Genomic DNA, 13,940 nt, shown 5'->3' with positions numbered 1-13,940 from the left:
TTTGCAACACACATCAAAACACCACACACACACCTTCCACTGGTCCTTGTGCAGAGCTGTGAGCAGTAAAGACGGTGTGTTGAACTGCAGGCTCTGGCACGTGTATGAGTTAGCAGTGTCTCTGATCTGGATCAAATCAGGGTGATTACAGATCCTCTGCAGCTGCATCAGAACCTGCAGCACGCTCACAAAGTGTCCTGTCTTTAGAGCCTCCTGGGCACTACACACACACACACACACACACACACACACACACACACACACACACACACACACACACACACACACACACACACACACACACACACACACACACACACACACACACACACACACACACACACACACACACACACACACACACACACACACACACACACACACACACACGAAAAAACAGCATTCAGTTCGATAGCAGTACCCCTTTATGCACTATTAAACACCGAGACGCAGGAGACACAGACCTGGGCTGTGTGAGGATGTCCTCGTACATGCTCTTCTGTCTGGCGGAGAGCCGGCATTTCAGGATGTGCTCGTACTTTTTGGGCAGCTGTTTCTCCACATCTCTTTTGGAGCGGCGCAGGATGAACGGCTGAATCATCTGTGCACAGAATTTCAGGTTTTTGGCTTTTAAAAACACAGCCGATCAGAGTGACATCTAATAAATACACTGGAACTAAAACGAAGCTCTTAACCGGTCGGAGTCAGTATAACTCACCACTCCGGCATACGCTAGAGACTAGATTGATGATCAGTGGTGGAACCTTCAACGCAACAGACGTTTATTCATGACGTCCATTATTTACTCAGATATAAATAAATAAATAAACTCCAACGAAATCCAACTTATTTGTTTTTCTATGAACACAAAATATTCTTGTCAATGTTTTCAAAGTTTGTAGGTTGTTTGAAATGACGTAAATCATCAAGACACCCACATGAACTTTTGCTATGTTTCCACACGGACGGTTTTAATTGCCGGACGTAGCTTTTTTTTTTTTTTTTTGGTCTGGGGGGATAAAACGGATATGTCTCTGATCTATTACTGCCGTTTTAGGTATATGTGGGTGTCTGATTTCACATAGAACTACTGGTTTTCTCCGAATAAGTTAACATACAGCCTATAATGATAACGGCATAAATATAAATATAATGAAGCTTTTAATAACTATTTTACGTGCGTTTAAAAATATTTACAATATCCACACTAATTTTTCATGGTCTTCCTTGTCTATAAAAAGCATAACAAGATGGGACAGAAGGTATAAAATTAAAGAGAGTGTGTGTGTGTGTGTGTGTGTGTGTCTCTCTACCCTATGTAGCCTGATGACCAGTTTGTGGCAGTAGTCCTGGTTCTGGTCTGCCCCGGGTTGTATGGGGAAGTCGAGGTACGAGCGTGTGATTCCAGGCAGGAGGAAGTGGATCATGGTCCACAGCTCTCTCAGTGTGTTCTGTAGAGGGCTGTTGATCAGCAAGATCCTCTGCTGGCTGTACAACCAAATGAAGCAACATCGATTTTCAACTAATGCACAAAAACACCTTTTTATTTGTCCCTGGACAGAAAGGTAGAAGAAGAAGTCTGACCTCCTGAGGGTGAAGATGGTTTCCCAGTGTTTCTCGGTCATGTTCTTGATCAGCTGCACTTCGTCAAGCACCAGGTGCCTCCAGCGCCTCTTCAGGAAGTGAGCCTGGTCTTTCAGGAGCAGCTTGTATGACGTGAGACACACGTGGAAGCCGTTGGGCTCGGACCACCACTGCAAAGAGATGAGGAAATTGTCGGGGGTGAGGATATCGGCACAAGGCTATCGGCATTAAGCTACACAAGGGAGCGATGGAACGAAAAACGCGGCGTTTACCGATCGTTTGCGTCTGCGATCTTTCTTGCTGCCCAAATACAAGAGGATTTTGAGGCCTGGGCACCAGCGCTTGAACTCCATTTCCCAGTTTAGCAGCTTGCAGGTTCGCACAACCACCAGGTGTGGACCCCATATACCTGCAAATAATATCATCATCATCATCATCTGGACTTCCAACCAGCATTTCTGATACAACTGGGGTTGCAGAAAACTTTCTGTAAATTTCTAGAAACTTTCCATAGGAATTTCATCTGGGGAATTTAGGAAATATTCCAAGTTGGAAAGTTACCAGGAGGAATTTATAGGAATAAATTACAAATCTCCTGGCTAAACATTCTACTGGCTAAACAATTCCACAGATGTTACTCCTACCAGACTAATCAGAACAAGGAGCTGTAGATGAGCTCCAGCACTTTACACCCCTACATTAACAATAGTACAGTCCTTGAACACACACCTTCATGACAGGCCAGGTGTGCGAGGTATGCTACCGTCTGGACGGTCTTGCCCAGTCCGGCCTCGTCTGCCAGAATGCCATTGAGATGTTTCCGGTGAAGGTTAGCAAACCACTCCACACCCACCTGCTGGTAATCTCTCAAAGAGCCATGAAGGAGGGATGGCATGGGAAAACAAGCCTTTAAAAAAGAAAAGAAAGAAAGAAAGAAAGAAGAGTTGAGGACCTGAAATGAAACTCGTGTGAATGGAAAAGGAAGTGAAGCGTAAGAGAAACTGACTGTTGGTGTGGTTTTAGCGCTGCCTTTAGGCAGGATCAGGTCTGTAGCCCGGGACACTTCTGCTATATCCTTCATGGGTTTGCCGTCGGTTCCTGAAGCGTTGCTGCTCCGATCTGGTCCACGGTACTGCTCCTCGCTCAGAAGCGTGTCGATAAGGACCGCCTCGTGGGGGCTGTCCAGTGGACAACTGTCCGTGTCTAACATAGCAGAGAAGATGGAAAAAAAAATATTTCAGGACACGTAAACGAAAGAATTCTCACATTTTTGCCAAATGCAGAAATAATGGCACCTCTGAATGAATTTAGGGTTTTTTTTTCCAGTCAGAATGTTAACACGTGATCGAAACGGTGAAACGTGGCTAAATTCGGAGTTCCCTCACGGACATATTACGTGCCGGGCCTCGGGTTTGTTTGGTCCTCGCCTCGCATTTTGAGCGCAGTGTCGCCGTGGCGACTCGCATGACGCCTCCAGTCCTCGCTAACGGCTTTTTTTTTTTTTTTTTTGACAGTCTAGCGATAAGAATCCTTTTGTGTTTTATGTATAATTAAATTAATAAATCGTGTGCTTCTTAAATGCAGACAATTGTTTAGAACAGTTTTGGGTATTATTACATTTTATTCAATCGATTTAATTTGTGCCTTTTTAAACAATTACTCAATTTAATCAATATAATAAAAAAAAAGGGTATTAGATTTATTGGATTAGATTTTTTTTTTTATATTTTATTTAAACCGAGCAGGCATTTTATTTTAATAATAAAAAAATGTAAACAAATAATAATGAACTGCAATTAAATGTTTTAGCATTTTTTCCCGAAACTGAACCGTAAATTTGGTGTACCGTTAAACCCCGTAATCGTTACTATTAATATACACTGATATAAAAAATATAAATGAGGAAAAAACAGTGCCTTCGGCTTCATCTTTCTCCTCGTCCTCGCTCCGGCAGGCAGGCTGAGGCCACTCGAACCCTTCTGCATACGCGCCGGCGTATTTCCTCACCAAAGCCTCCAGCGGCACCTCGGCTACCATAACAAATCGTAGAACACTTGTTTATGCGAAACACCAAAAACATCCCAAATGACAAAAATGAGCAGAAGAAGAGCGTAAGTGCTTTAACTGACCTTCCTTAGTGAGTTCGACCAGCTCTTCTTTTTGCTCAGCAGCCACTTCCATAGCCTCCTGCTCCTCTATGGTGCTCTCCTCATCTTCAGCAGAAAAAACACACACGTATGGTTTTATCCGGTCACGAAGGCGAATAAAGGCTTTGAAATCAGCGTGTAATCAGCGTACATACCTTCTTCTTCTGATAAAGACACGCTCGTCTTTCTCTTGCGGCTGGTGCTGGCAGACTCCTGAAGAAACGAGATAAAGCGGTAAAACGTGCGCAATTTGGACTGAATTAATAAATAATTAAAATTCGTCTCACCACTCTGCTGTCCTTCTCTGGTACAGCTTTAGATTTACTGCTTTGTCCTGAATCAACAACAAACAATAAACCTAATTAAAGGTTTCATTTAAAAAAAGAAAAAAAATATATTTTACATGAAAACACACACACACACACACACACACACACACACACACACACACACACACACACACACACACCTTTATTTCCTGATTTCTGTATCCTGAGTGCTTTCTGTCTTTTGCCCGAGACGTCCAAATGGAGTTTGATTTCCACGACCTGAAACAGCAAGGACACCAGAGAACACTGAGGATCACAAATATTTCCGAGGAGAAGTTATTGTATTCATTTGAATTTTTATTTTTATTTTTTTTACCTGCTCAATGTTGGACCAGAAGTAGTCCACCTCACGTGCGATGACGCTGGCGATGTTCCTCAACCTTAGCTCCTCCTCCGTCTTCTTCCTCTCTTCGGCCTTCCTCACTTCGACGTGATAACGGGCACAAGTGCGCACAAGCTAAAACCAGCAAAGAGCATTGGTGTATCTGAAGAGTGCGTTTTCTTTTGACTTGTGTTGGTAATATAAATACAACGGACACATTTTTCACACTTAAAAACACAAACAAAAACACCAGTATACAGCTGGAAAATCTCTCACCTTTTTGGCAGCAGCCATCTTCCAGCGTCTCTCCTGGGCGAAATCGGCAGCCATCCACTGCATCTCCTCCAGCAGGTAGTCCCAGTGAGACTTTGGTCTGCTGGCTTCCTGAAGTTTAGGCAGCCGGCTAGCTGACCACTGGCCCTCCTTCCTGAGTTCAGAGATGCGTTGGTGGACGTGGCTCTCCTACACGCGGTCACACGTACAGTAACGTTTTAGAAAAAAAAACGTGATCAGAACTACACATTTTCCATTTTAAAATTCCACTCATTCCATTTTTTTAAGACAATATTTAACATCTGAAATAATGATTTACAAATTAACACCAATCCACGTTCAATAGACAGTTCTCCAACTGTTCATTCCTATTCTGGAGCTCACCAGCTTGGCCTGCTCTGCCTGCTTGTCCTGGGAGCTCTCCTGGGCGTTGTTTGTAGCCGAGCCCTGGCTCAGCGTGGACAGCTTGAGTGCCTGAGCGCCGCTGGCAGTGGCGAGTTTGGAGTGCGATACAGGGGAGACCGTGTGAGACGCAGGGGTCCGGACTGGTGTGGATGGGAGAGGGGAGGGCATCGGTGCACTGGACATGACTGAGGAGGACAGGGGGTTGGATAAGATACGCTGAGCGGGCTGGGAGTTCTCGGCTCCGGGCCGGACCAGCGTGACAGTCTAAGGGGAGAGGATGAAGAAAGAATTTATGACATGATCCTACATATGCAAATTAGGAAACATGATTTGCCCTGTTTTGCATTGAATTGATTTGCATACTAAAACCAGATTGGCTCTAATATTTTATGATGCAATAACTCTTTACCATATGTACACATTTTTAGTTTTTTTTACTCACAGCCGGTGCTGGTTGCATCACTGTGTGTGTTTGCTGGTGCTGTTGTATTTGGAGCTGCATCTGAAGCTGTGGGTTGACTGCAGCCAGAACAGCTCCTGCCCCCTGCAGCTTTACCTGGGCCTGGAGCTGGCCTCCTGGTGCCTGGGCCTGCTGCTCGAGCACCACAGGCTGAGCCTGAGACAGCGCTAGAGGCAGCGAGGCAGACTGGGGAAGTCGACCTGGCAGCTGTGGTGGAGGAGTGTGGAGACTGGCTGCGTTCTGCACTGGGGGGCCTTTGGACGGGTCATACTGCTGTTGGTTCTGGTTCTGCCCCCCTATATGGACTGCCTGTGGGGTTGGTGGCATGCCACCTGAGAGAGAATGAAGGGAAGATATAGAGACAGAGAGAGCCGGATGGAAAGAAAAGAGTGTGGGAATGGAAGTGAGACAGGAGTACCGGGAAGGAAAGAACAGAAAATAGAAAGTGGGAGTAAAAGAAAGATAAATGTGGGGGGGAGAAAAAAGATTGTGAGGTAAAATATGAGCAAGATCGATCGAGTGGCAAGGAAGGAGAGAAAAGAGAGAAAGAGAGAGAGGCAAAAAATAATGGAAGGGGGAGAAAAAAAAAAACCCGGAAAAATAGAGAGAATCGAAAATGCAAAAGAGATGGTGCATGGAAAGGAGAAAGGTACAGGAGAGTCGCCAGAAGGACAAGAGGAAACATTGAAAACACCACATTTTCAAATATTTATATAAATGCATATTATAAATATTAAAAAGCCTCAAAACATAACTATCATATAGCATTAAATTAACTTTTAATGGTCGTGATGTTAATGGTATAATTTGGTAAAAAAAAAAAATAATCTATGTAATAATGATTACGTTATAAACAAGAAATTCATGTTTAATAAATAAAAATCAAATTATAATAATAGAAAAAAACAACAACTAAGTACTCATGTTTAATAATTCTACTATAAAATCGCATGCATAATTTAGAAAAAAAAATTCATACAAAATAAAAGAAGGATGAGGGAATAAAACAGTGATAAGAGAAGAACAGCAAAAGAAATGAGGGGAAAGAAAAAAAAAAAAAAAAATGCAACTAAGCACAGACACTGTAGGATGAGCATGCGTGTTACACCTTGTACATTACAGTGCATTTAGACAGCTTATACAACAGAGCAAAGCAGGGGGTAAGAGCAGAATAAAGACAAGGGGGCAGGAGGGCAGATTGGGGGGTTGGGGGTGGGGGCAAAAGCAGGACAGTGCTGCGTATAAAGTGGACACTTAAAGAAGCACCTCAACATCAAGCGAGCCTGTACGCCAAATCGTTTGCCGTGTAATGAAGTGGGGAAGGTGGTTTTGAACTCCTGAGTCACTTCGGGCTCGTTAGTTTACCTGGACTGAGGGATGGAGGCCGAGTCGGTGACAAAATGCTGGAGAAACCAGGAATGAGGTGGGAGGAAAAAAGATGACTTCTAGATGAAACCAAGATGCACGTGGACCGTGTGCTAAACGAAGATGCGATGAGGAAGAGGGCGGAGCCGGTACGAAATGTCAAGATGGATTTTTTTTTAATAAAAGACAGACACACACACAAAAAAAATAAATAAAAAAGGTGAAGAAGCCCAGCTGGCTAAGACTCGTGGTCCAGTGAGCCGGCAAAGAAATGATCGCATTGTGTCAAATCATAAAAAGGAAGGAAATGAGAAATGCCAGACGTTTTCCCTTTCAGACGATTCTCCCCTTTCAGACTTCTGCAGGATCTTCTGGTGCTTCTCGAATTCCAGTGTGTGAGTGGGGGTTGGGGGGAGGGGGGGGGCAGTGTGTGTGTGTGGGGGGGTGTCGAAGAGAGTGAATCGGATTTTGTGGGTCAAAGAAAAAAAATCAAATAAATGAGTAGGCATTAACTCTCTTGGGTGGATTTTTGACCTCCAGCAGCGTCTCTCAACCAACGGACACAAGAGTGGTGGAACCGGGGGGGTGGGGCCGTGGATGCGGAGAACAAAACAGCGGCACTCCTACCTTGCGCTGTCGGCATAAGCTGCTGGAGGGGAACGCCGGGAGATCCTAAAGGAACTACAACGGGGTGCTGGAATATCATCCCGTGGCGAACCACTTCGATCCGGGACCGCTTAGCCTGATCTGGGATGCAAAACACACAACACCCTCAACACGCAAAAAAAAGTTTTAGAAAGATTGAAAAGGGAAGAAGAAGAAGAAGAAGAAGAAGAGAGAAAAAAAAAAAACCAAAAACAAAAAAACACTAGGCACACAGCAATGACGATTGCACACCAGCAGTAGGACGTTAGGAAGCGGTGCTCCCCGTTTTATGGGCTTCGATAACACAGAGCGCTGGGAAAAGATGCTGAATATTGATTAAGCAGAAGCAAATTCGAGGAGGAAATGAAGGAAAGAAAGAGGAAGGAAGGAGGAAATAAAGAAGGGGAAGGGGGAAAAAAAAAAAAAAAAAAAAAGAGAGAAAAAAATAATAAAAAGATCCTGCATCGGCGCTGGTCTACCTGCTTGAGCTTGCTGCCGTTTGAAGGCTTCCAAGTCCACGGGATTGGAAATGTTGCCAACTGCAGCAGAATGAGCCTGTGGACGTCGAAAAGGATCAAAATACTTGCAAAATATGTCACAATTATTTCACCATTTCCATGATTATCTGAACAATTATCAACAATTGAGTGGGGTGGGGAGGTGGGAAAAAAAAAAAAAAAAAAAACAGTAAGGAAGGGCTTTCTAGGAATTGTCCCACCTGAAACTGCGGCTGAGTGGAGAACGCAGCCGATACGTTGGGAGGGAGCTGGGTGGATATGGCGACGGGAGTCACCGTCTGGCCGTCTTTTCCTGTCACTACTTTCACCTGAGTGGTTGTCATAGAAACAGATGTACATACAACGCTCGCACAGTGTCCCTGAAATAAAAATGGCTGCTGAATGAGAAGGTTTCATGGAAGTCATTTCGCACTGCTGCTCTTCATATGATGCAAATGTTGATATGATGAGAAAAAAAAATTATGGCAACAACAGGAATTGAAGGTACTTAGGGGTACTGTTAATGACCGACTTACTCGGTTACTCACATGGCATTACATCACATACACATAATATATACATATACACACTGAACAGGCGTAACATTTTGACCACCTGCCTGACATGGTGTTGGTCCCCCTCCATGGAGCAGCAACAGCATGAACTTCTTCAGTAGTTTGAGCTACAGGAGCTCGTCTGTTGGATCGGACCACACGGACCAGGTGCATTAATGAGCCTCGGCCGCCCACGACCCTGTCGCTGGTTCACCACTGTTCCTTCCTTGAAGCACTTTTGATAAATACTGACCACTGCAGACCAGGAACATCTCACAAGAGCTGCAGTTTTGGAGATGCTCAGACCCAGACGTCTAGACGTCACATTTTGTCAAACTCGCCCATTTTTCCTGCTTCCAACACGTCGAGTTTGAGGACAAATTGTTCACTTGCTGCCTAATAAATATCTCCACCCACTAACAGACTAACAGGTGCCATGATGAAGAGATCATCAGTGTTCTTCACTTCACCGCTCATAACGTTATGTCAATGTTACGCCTGATCAGTGTGTATGTGTGTGTGTATATATATATATATATGGTGTATATAAAGGATGATGTTCCCTTCAGACCTTCCCATGTACCTTTAATTCCCATTATTATAAAAACAAAACAAAAAACACAACACATGCAGGACACGTTACCTCGTCGTTGATGACTTCGGATTGCTCCTCTTCTTCGTCTTCGTCCTCGAGGTCGAGATCGTTCTGCCGCAGGTAGGTGAAGAGCGGCACGCACGGCTTTTTCTTGAAGGCCAGGTAGTCCATCATGTTGCCTTGCAGGTGCTGCAGAAAGAAGAGTTCGATCAGGTAGTCCTTGAACACGTCCTTCACGCTGTCCATCTTCTTGGTGTGATGCTCCAAACACTGCTTCCTCAGCTGAGCAACCTCGGCGTTAGGAGGCGCGATCTCCTCCAGCTTCTTAGGCTGAACCTTTTTGGGAGTCAGCAGGGGGTTCGTGATACTCCGAGAAGGACTCGAGGGAGGAGGGGCCGCGCCAAAGGAAGTCATTCCGGTTGCCGTGACTCCTGCGACAGAGGGCCGGAGCTGCCCCTGGATGATGCTGCTGATCTGAGGAGGAAGATTGGATGTGGTGATGTGCCCGGGGCTGGACAGAGCCGGCAGAGAAGCTCCGGACGCCACGGGACTCTGCGGGCCGAGGTGATGGATAGTGCCTCCGGTTTGAGAGTGAGGCTGAGAGAGACGTCGCTCCCTGACCGATGCCGGCGTCCCGGCTGGAGACGCCAGCTGCACGGTGCCCACCGTCGTCGGAGCCAGCTGAGTCAATCCCGTGTTATCCTGGTACACAAAGTGCCCGCTCGCAGGCGGACTGCTGAGGTTGATCTGGCGCACCATGATTCCAGCTTCGACGAAGCGCGTAGGGCTTTGCGCACACACCCCGAGAGCGGCGCCAGGCCTGGGCACGGCCTGCAGCGGGACGGAGCTTTGCTGTGTTGGACTCTGGGGCTGAATCGGCTGCGGGAGCGGCGAAGTCACCTGGATGTAGGAAGACGGGCCGTGCTCGAACCTCCACTGCGTTGCCTGGTGCTGGAAGCTGGGCGAAGCCGGAGTCAGCGTGATCTGCTGGTTCGCAGGGACCATCGGTCCTACGTTCTGCAAGGTGATGTTCACGTTCTGGCCGGCCACGGGGCTTCGGCTCATGATGATCTGGTAATTGGGGGACTGAGGAGCAGAGACCGCGGGGCTCGCCACCGTAGTGAACGTCGTCACCGGCGACTGGGGATGAGTGACAGCTGCAGGTGGTTGTTGTGTAACTGTGTTTGGTTGTTGCTGTTGTTCCTCTGCTTCAGAACCCGTGAAGGTTTTGGATCGCTGAGGATTTCGCTGGATGTTTGGTGGACCTCCTCCATGGTGCATTGCGTGGCACTGACACGGCGGCGCACAAAAATAATGACACCCCCCTGGGGGGAAAAAAGCACATAAAGAAACTTATTCCTATATATATACACACACACACACACACACACACACACACAAAACTGAACACCTTTGGGGTGAATCGGAACACTGACAGCACCTCAGGCCTCCTCTCTTCACCTATATCAGTTTTTATATATTATATTATAAATATATTATTATTTATTATTTTTAGCAAATTGGGACTCTATGTTCAATGCGATGCTCAGGAAGCACATACCACACTAATGACCAGGTGTCCGCAAACTTTTGGGAATAGAATACGTGTATATGTATGTATATGTATAATGTGTGTATGTCAATATATATAGTTTGCATAAATAATAAAGAAAGCACTTAATCATTAATACGTTTTGCGCAGAAAAAGTTTTCATTCCAAAAAAAACCACATTAAAATAAAATCCAATCTGCTTTGTTGTTATCATTGACCTGCTGTAACTAGCATGCTAGGTCCGCTTACAGCTAGCAGGCTAACAAGCTAGCAAACAAATACATGACCGAATTAACTCAGTTTTAATTCCAGAGTCTTTGAACACCTAAAACCCCGCTTTAAGGACATTATTTTATAACACGTGCTGCTTTAATGTGAGCTAAAACTCCACATTCAGCGGCGCGGAGGTTTTCCGTCAAGCGCTCGCGAGCTAACAACAAGCCCGCGCTAAGACACACACACACACACACCGCTAGCAACAGGACACACACACAAACACACACGCACCAACGGTTCTCCACAAACTTACACACTGATGTCCCGTCCCTGCCGTGCACAAATAAACCCCAGGGTGGATATAAAGGCTGTACAGACGCCCCAGCAGCACCAGAACCGCACCGGGTGGATTTTTATAAACAGCGTCGCGGCTCTGTGGGAAACATGGCGACAGTTAGCTACCTCTGTCAAAAACGGCTCAATCTGCGCATGCGCGCTAGCTCAGTGCTGTTTTATTCTTTATTCATTATTCATTTATTCATTAATAATGAGGCGAATAAAATTTATAAAATAATGACGTGTGGGGTCTCATATAGTATTAGACGAGTCTAACTAAGCTTCATTTATTATTAAAGCACAGCTTGGTTTAAATCGTCCCCACTTTCTTTCTTCTCCCGTTACCCGGAAGTGCTCTTGTGTGTACATTTAAAAAAAAAAAAAAGAGAGAGAGGAAAAAAAGGCGGGATTTGAAATTGATTGAACGAAAAATCGAACGAATCATAAAGAGGAATTTTAGATCTCGACCAATGAGAGCCTTTCGTGTGAGGGTCAATCAAACAAGAGAGACTTTAATTTTATATTATTTTATTTGTTATTATTATTATTATTATTATTATTATTATAATCATCATTATTATTATTATTATTATTATTATTATTATTATTATTATTATTATTATAATCATCATTATTATTATTATTATTATTATTATTATTACTATTATTATTATTATTATTATTATTATCATTATTATTATAATCATCATCATTATCATCATCATTATTATTATTATTATTATTATTATTATTATTATTATACTAATAAAAAGAGAAACAGACGGTTTGGAGTCACTGCTGTTTACCTGTTACAGTACCTGAGTAATTATTATATAAAGTAAAAGCCAATACACAAATTGATTAAAGAAAAAAATATTGTATCTGTTAATTTTATTTCTTAAATAGTTTCTTTTCGGCTTCTCCCGTTAGGGGTCGCCACAGCGGATCCTCCGCACGTTTGATTTGGCACATGTTTTACGCTGGATGCCCTTCCTAACGCAACCCTCCCCAATTTATCCGGGCTTGGGACCGGCACTAAGAGTGGCTGGGGATGGTTCCCTGACCGGGAATCGAACCCGGGTCGCAGCGGTGGGAGCGCTGCATCTTAACCACTAGACCACCAGGGGACAAAAAAAAAAAAAATAAGAAATTTTATTTCTTAAATATTTGTTTAAAAAAAAAAGGCTTAAAAACAACATTAACACTTCTGATCTTATCTAAAACAGAATTTCGACTTTTATCTATCTATCTATCTATCTATCTATCTATCTATCTATCTATCTATCTATCTATCTATCTATCTATCTATCTATCTATCTATCTATCTGTCTGTCTGTCTGTCTGTCTGTCTAGATGTCTATACACACATCTATTTGTCTCTCTATAAATCAGTCTATCTGTCTGTCTGTCTTTCTCTCTATCACCTGTCTAAAGTGTGGAAACACCAAGTCCTTTTTTTTTTAGACACACACACATGTTCCTTTTGTTTTTAAGCAACAAACCCAGTTATTTAACAGTATGAATATTTATTTTGACCAAACAAACTCATGATTGAGTTGAACCCTTTTTTTTTAGGGTTCTGGTGATGCTGATGTGTTCCTGAAATCAATCCTTTGTGTGTGTGTGTGTGTGTGTGTGTGTGTGTGAAGAAAATGCCTTAAAGCCACATAAAAATGGGACCAAACTTTATTTCTGATCAACACACATCCACACAAATCAACAAAACATTACAAACCTTAAAAAATAGCATCCAGACTTCATAAACATCGTATATACAACATGTGCTAATGTGCATTCGGTGTGCATACATAAGGCCATCGTGTGACGTAGAAAAAAAAGTTTCGACAGTTAGAACACTTGATCCATGTGCGTTGTGTGCATTATTTCCTTAAAAAAAAAGGTGCTTCATACATCAGAATAAAATTAAATGAAAGCTACAAAGCGAGCGTGCTCAGCTCCTCTACAGCAGACACGCTTATCGCTCTCGTTCATAAAGTGCTTCATTGTAAGTTCAGCTGTAAATAATTCAAATACAGTAGTAAAGTACAAACCGTTCTCACAATAATTACATCAAGTATTGTATCAGAGTACAGAAGATCACACAGCGATTCAACGCTCAGGAAAAAAGAAACAAAATAAACGGTTGGTCTATCACTTATAAATAGAATTCGGACTTGTTCTGTAGAACACATACACAACGCCGGCCGTTTGACCTTCTCAATCAAGACTACCAAGTCGGCCTTCATTTCCACTGTAACAACACGCAAGGTCATGCTTTAGAGCATTAAAAAGTCACAAAAAACACACAATCTATCTAATGAGAAGCCATGACATGGAACTGGATGAGCAGATTCAGAGTTATTAACTGCAGTCAATGTAAAAAAAAAAAAGAGTAATGAACTAATTCATACGAACTTCAAACACTGTAAAAACTTTCAACCAGGATGAGCTTCAAACCCAATGTATACCACAGCGCCTTCGAATTCTCCATTCTGATTGGCCGGAAGGTGTTTTCTCATAACGGCAGCTCGCCAGGGACTCGTACGATGGATCTAAGACCAGTAATAAACCGATTATTGTGTCCTATAATCGTTATAAAATCAAAGGTAACTATAAACGGATAAAAAGCACAAGTGGGAGAAGTCATTGGCAAATTCCTG

The 13,940-nt window shown here is 43.6% G+C and overlaps 2 protein-coding genes across 3 annotated transcripts in view; both read right to left on the bottom strand.

Moving 5' to 3' along the window:
* ep400 (E1A binding protein p400) overlaps nucleotides 1-11,582 on the bottom strand; it is a 29,549-nt gene extending 17,967 nt beyond the window's left edge. Inside the window, exons 1-20 of one of the 2 annotated variants that reach the window (XM_083554081.1) lie at nucleotides 11,260-11,582; nucleotides 9,225-10,501; nucleotides 8,249-8,356; nucleotides 8,010-8,085; nucleotides 5,503-5,852; nucleotides 5,040-5,324; nucleotides 4,659-4,844; nucleotides 4,377-4,517; nucleotides 4,201-4,279; nucleotides 4,019-4,065; nucleotides 3,887-3,944; nucleotides 3,714-3,797; nucleotides 3,501-3,614; nucleotides 2,591-2,787; nucleotides 2,314-2,491; nucleotides 1,857-1,993; nucleotides 1,585-1,754; nucleotides 1,314-1,488; nucleotides 465-601; nucleotides 34-220 (exon numbers count right to left, since the gene is read on the bottom strand). In XM_083554081.1, coding sequence (XP_083410207.1) covers nucleotides 34-220; nucleotides 465-601; nucleotides 1,314-1,488; nucleotides 1,585-1,754; nucleotides 1,857-1,993; nucleotides 2,314-2,491; nucleotides 2,591-2,787; nucleotides 3,501-3,614; nucleotides 3,714-3,797; nucleotides 3,887-3,944; nucleotides 4,019-4,065; nucleotides 4,201-4,279; nucleotides 4,377-4,517; nucleotides 4,659-4,844; nucleotides 5,040-5,324; nucleotides 5,503-5,852; nucleotides 8,010-8,085; nucleotides 8,249-8,356; nucleotides 9,225-10,457 — 3,942 coding nt within the window. In that variant the 5' untranslated portion in view covers nucleotides 10,458-10,501; nucleotides 11,260-11,582. Of the gene's footprint in view, nucleotides 1-33; nucleotides 221-464; nucleotides 602-1,313; nucleotides 1,489-1,584; nucleotides 1,755-1,856; nucleotides 1,994-2,313; nucleotides 2,492-2,590; nucleotides 2,788-3,500; nucleotides 3,615-3,713; nucleotides 3,798-3,886; nucleotides 3,945-4,018; nucleotides 4,066-4,200; nucleotides 4,280-4,376; nucleotides 4,518-4,658; nucleotides 4,845-5,039; nucleotides 5,325-5,502; nucleotides 5,853-7,512; nucleotides 7,675-8,009; nucleotides 8,086-8,248; nucleotides 8,357-9,224; nucleotides 10,502-11,259 lie in introns of those variants that run through there. The other variant, XM_083554082.1, reaches the window with a different exon arrangement.
* A 1,368-nt stretch (nucleotides 11,583-12,950) lies between these two features.
* The window catches only part of ulk1a (unc-51 like autophagy activating kinase 1a), a 19,862-nt gene continuing 18,872 nt past the window's right edge, over nucleotides 12,951-13,940 (bottom strand). The window contains exon 28 of the mRNA XM_083555149.1: nucleotides 12,951-13,940. This exon is cut by the window's right edge and continues 310 nt beyond it. The gene's annotated coding sequence lies outside the window, so the exon portion shown is untranslated.

The sequence above is a fragment of the Silurus aristotelis genome (assembly GCF_946808225.1).
Source record: "Silurus aristotelis genome assembly, chromosome: 11".
NCBI classification, from domain to species: Eukaryota; Metazoa; Chordata; class Actinopteri; order Siluriformes; family Siluridae; genus Silurus; species Silurus aristotelis.
This window is presented reverse-complemented; position numbering and strand designations above follow the sequence as displayed.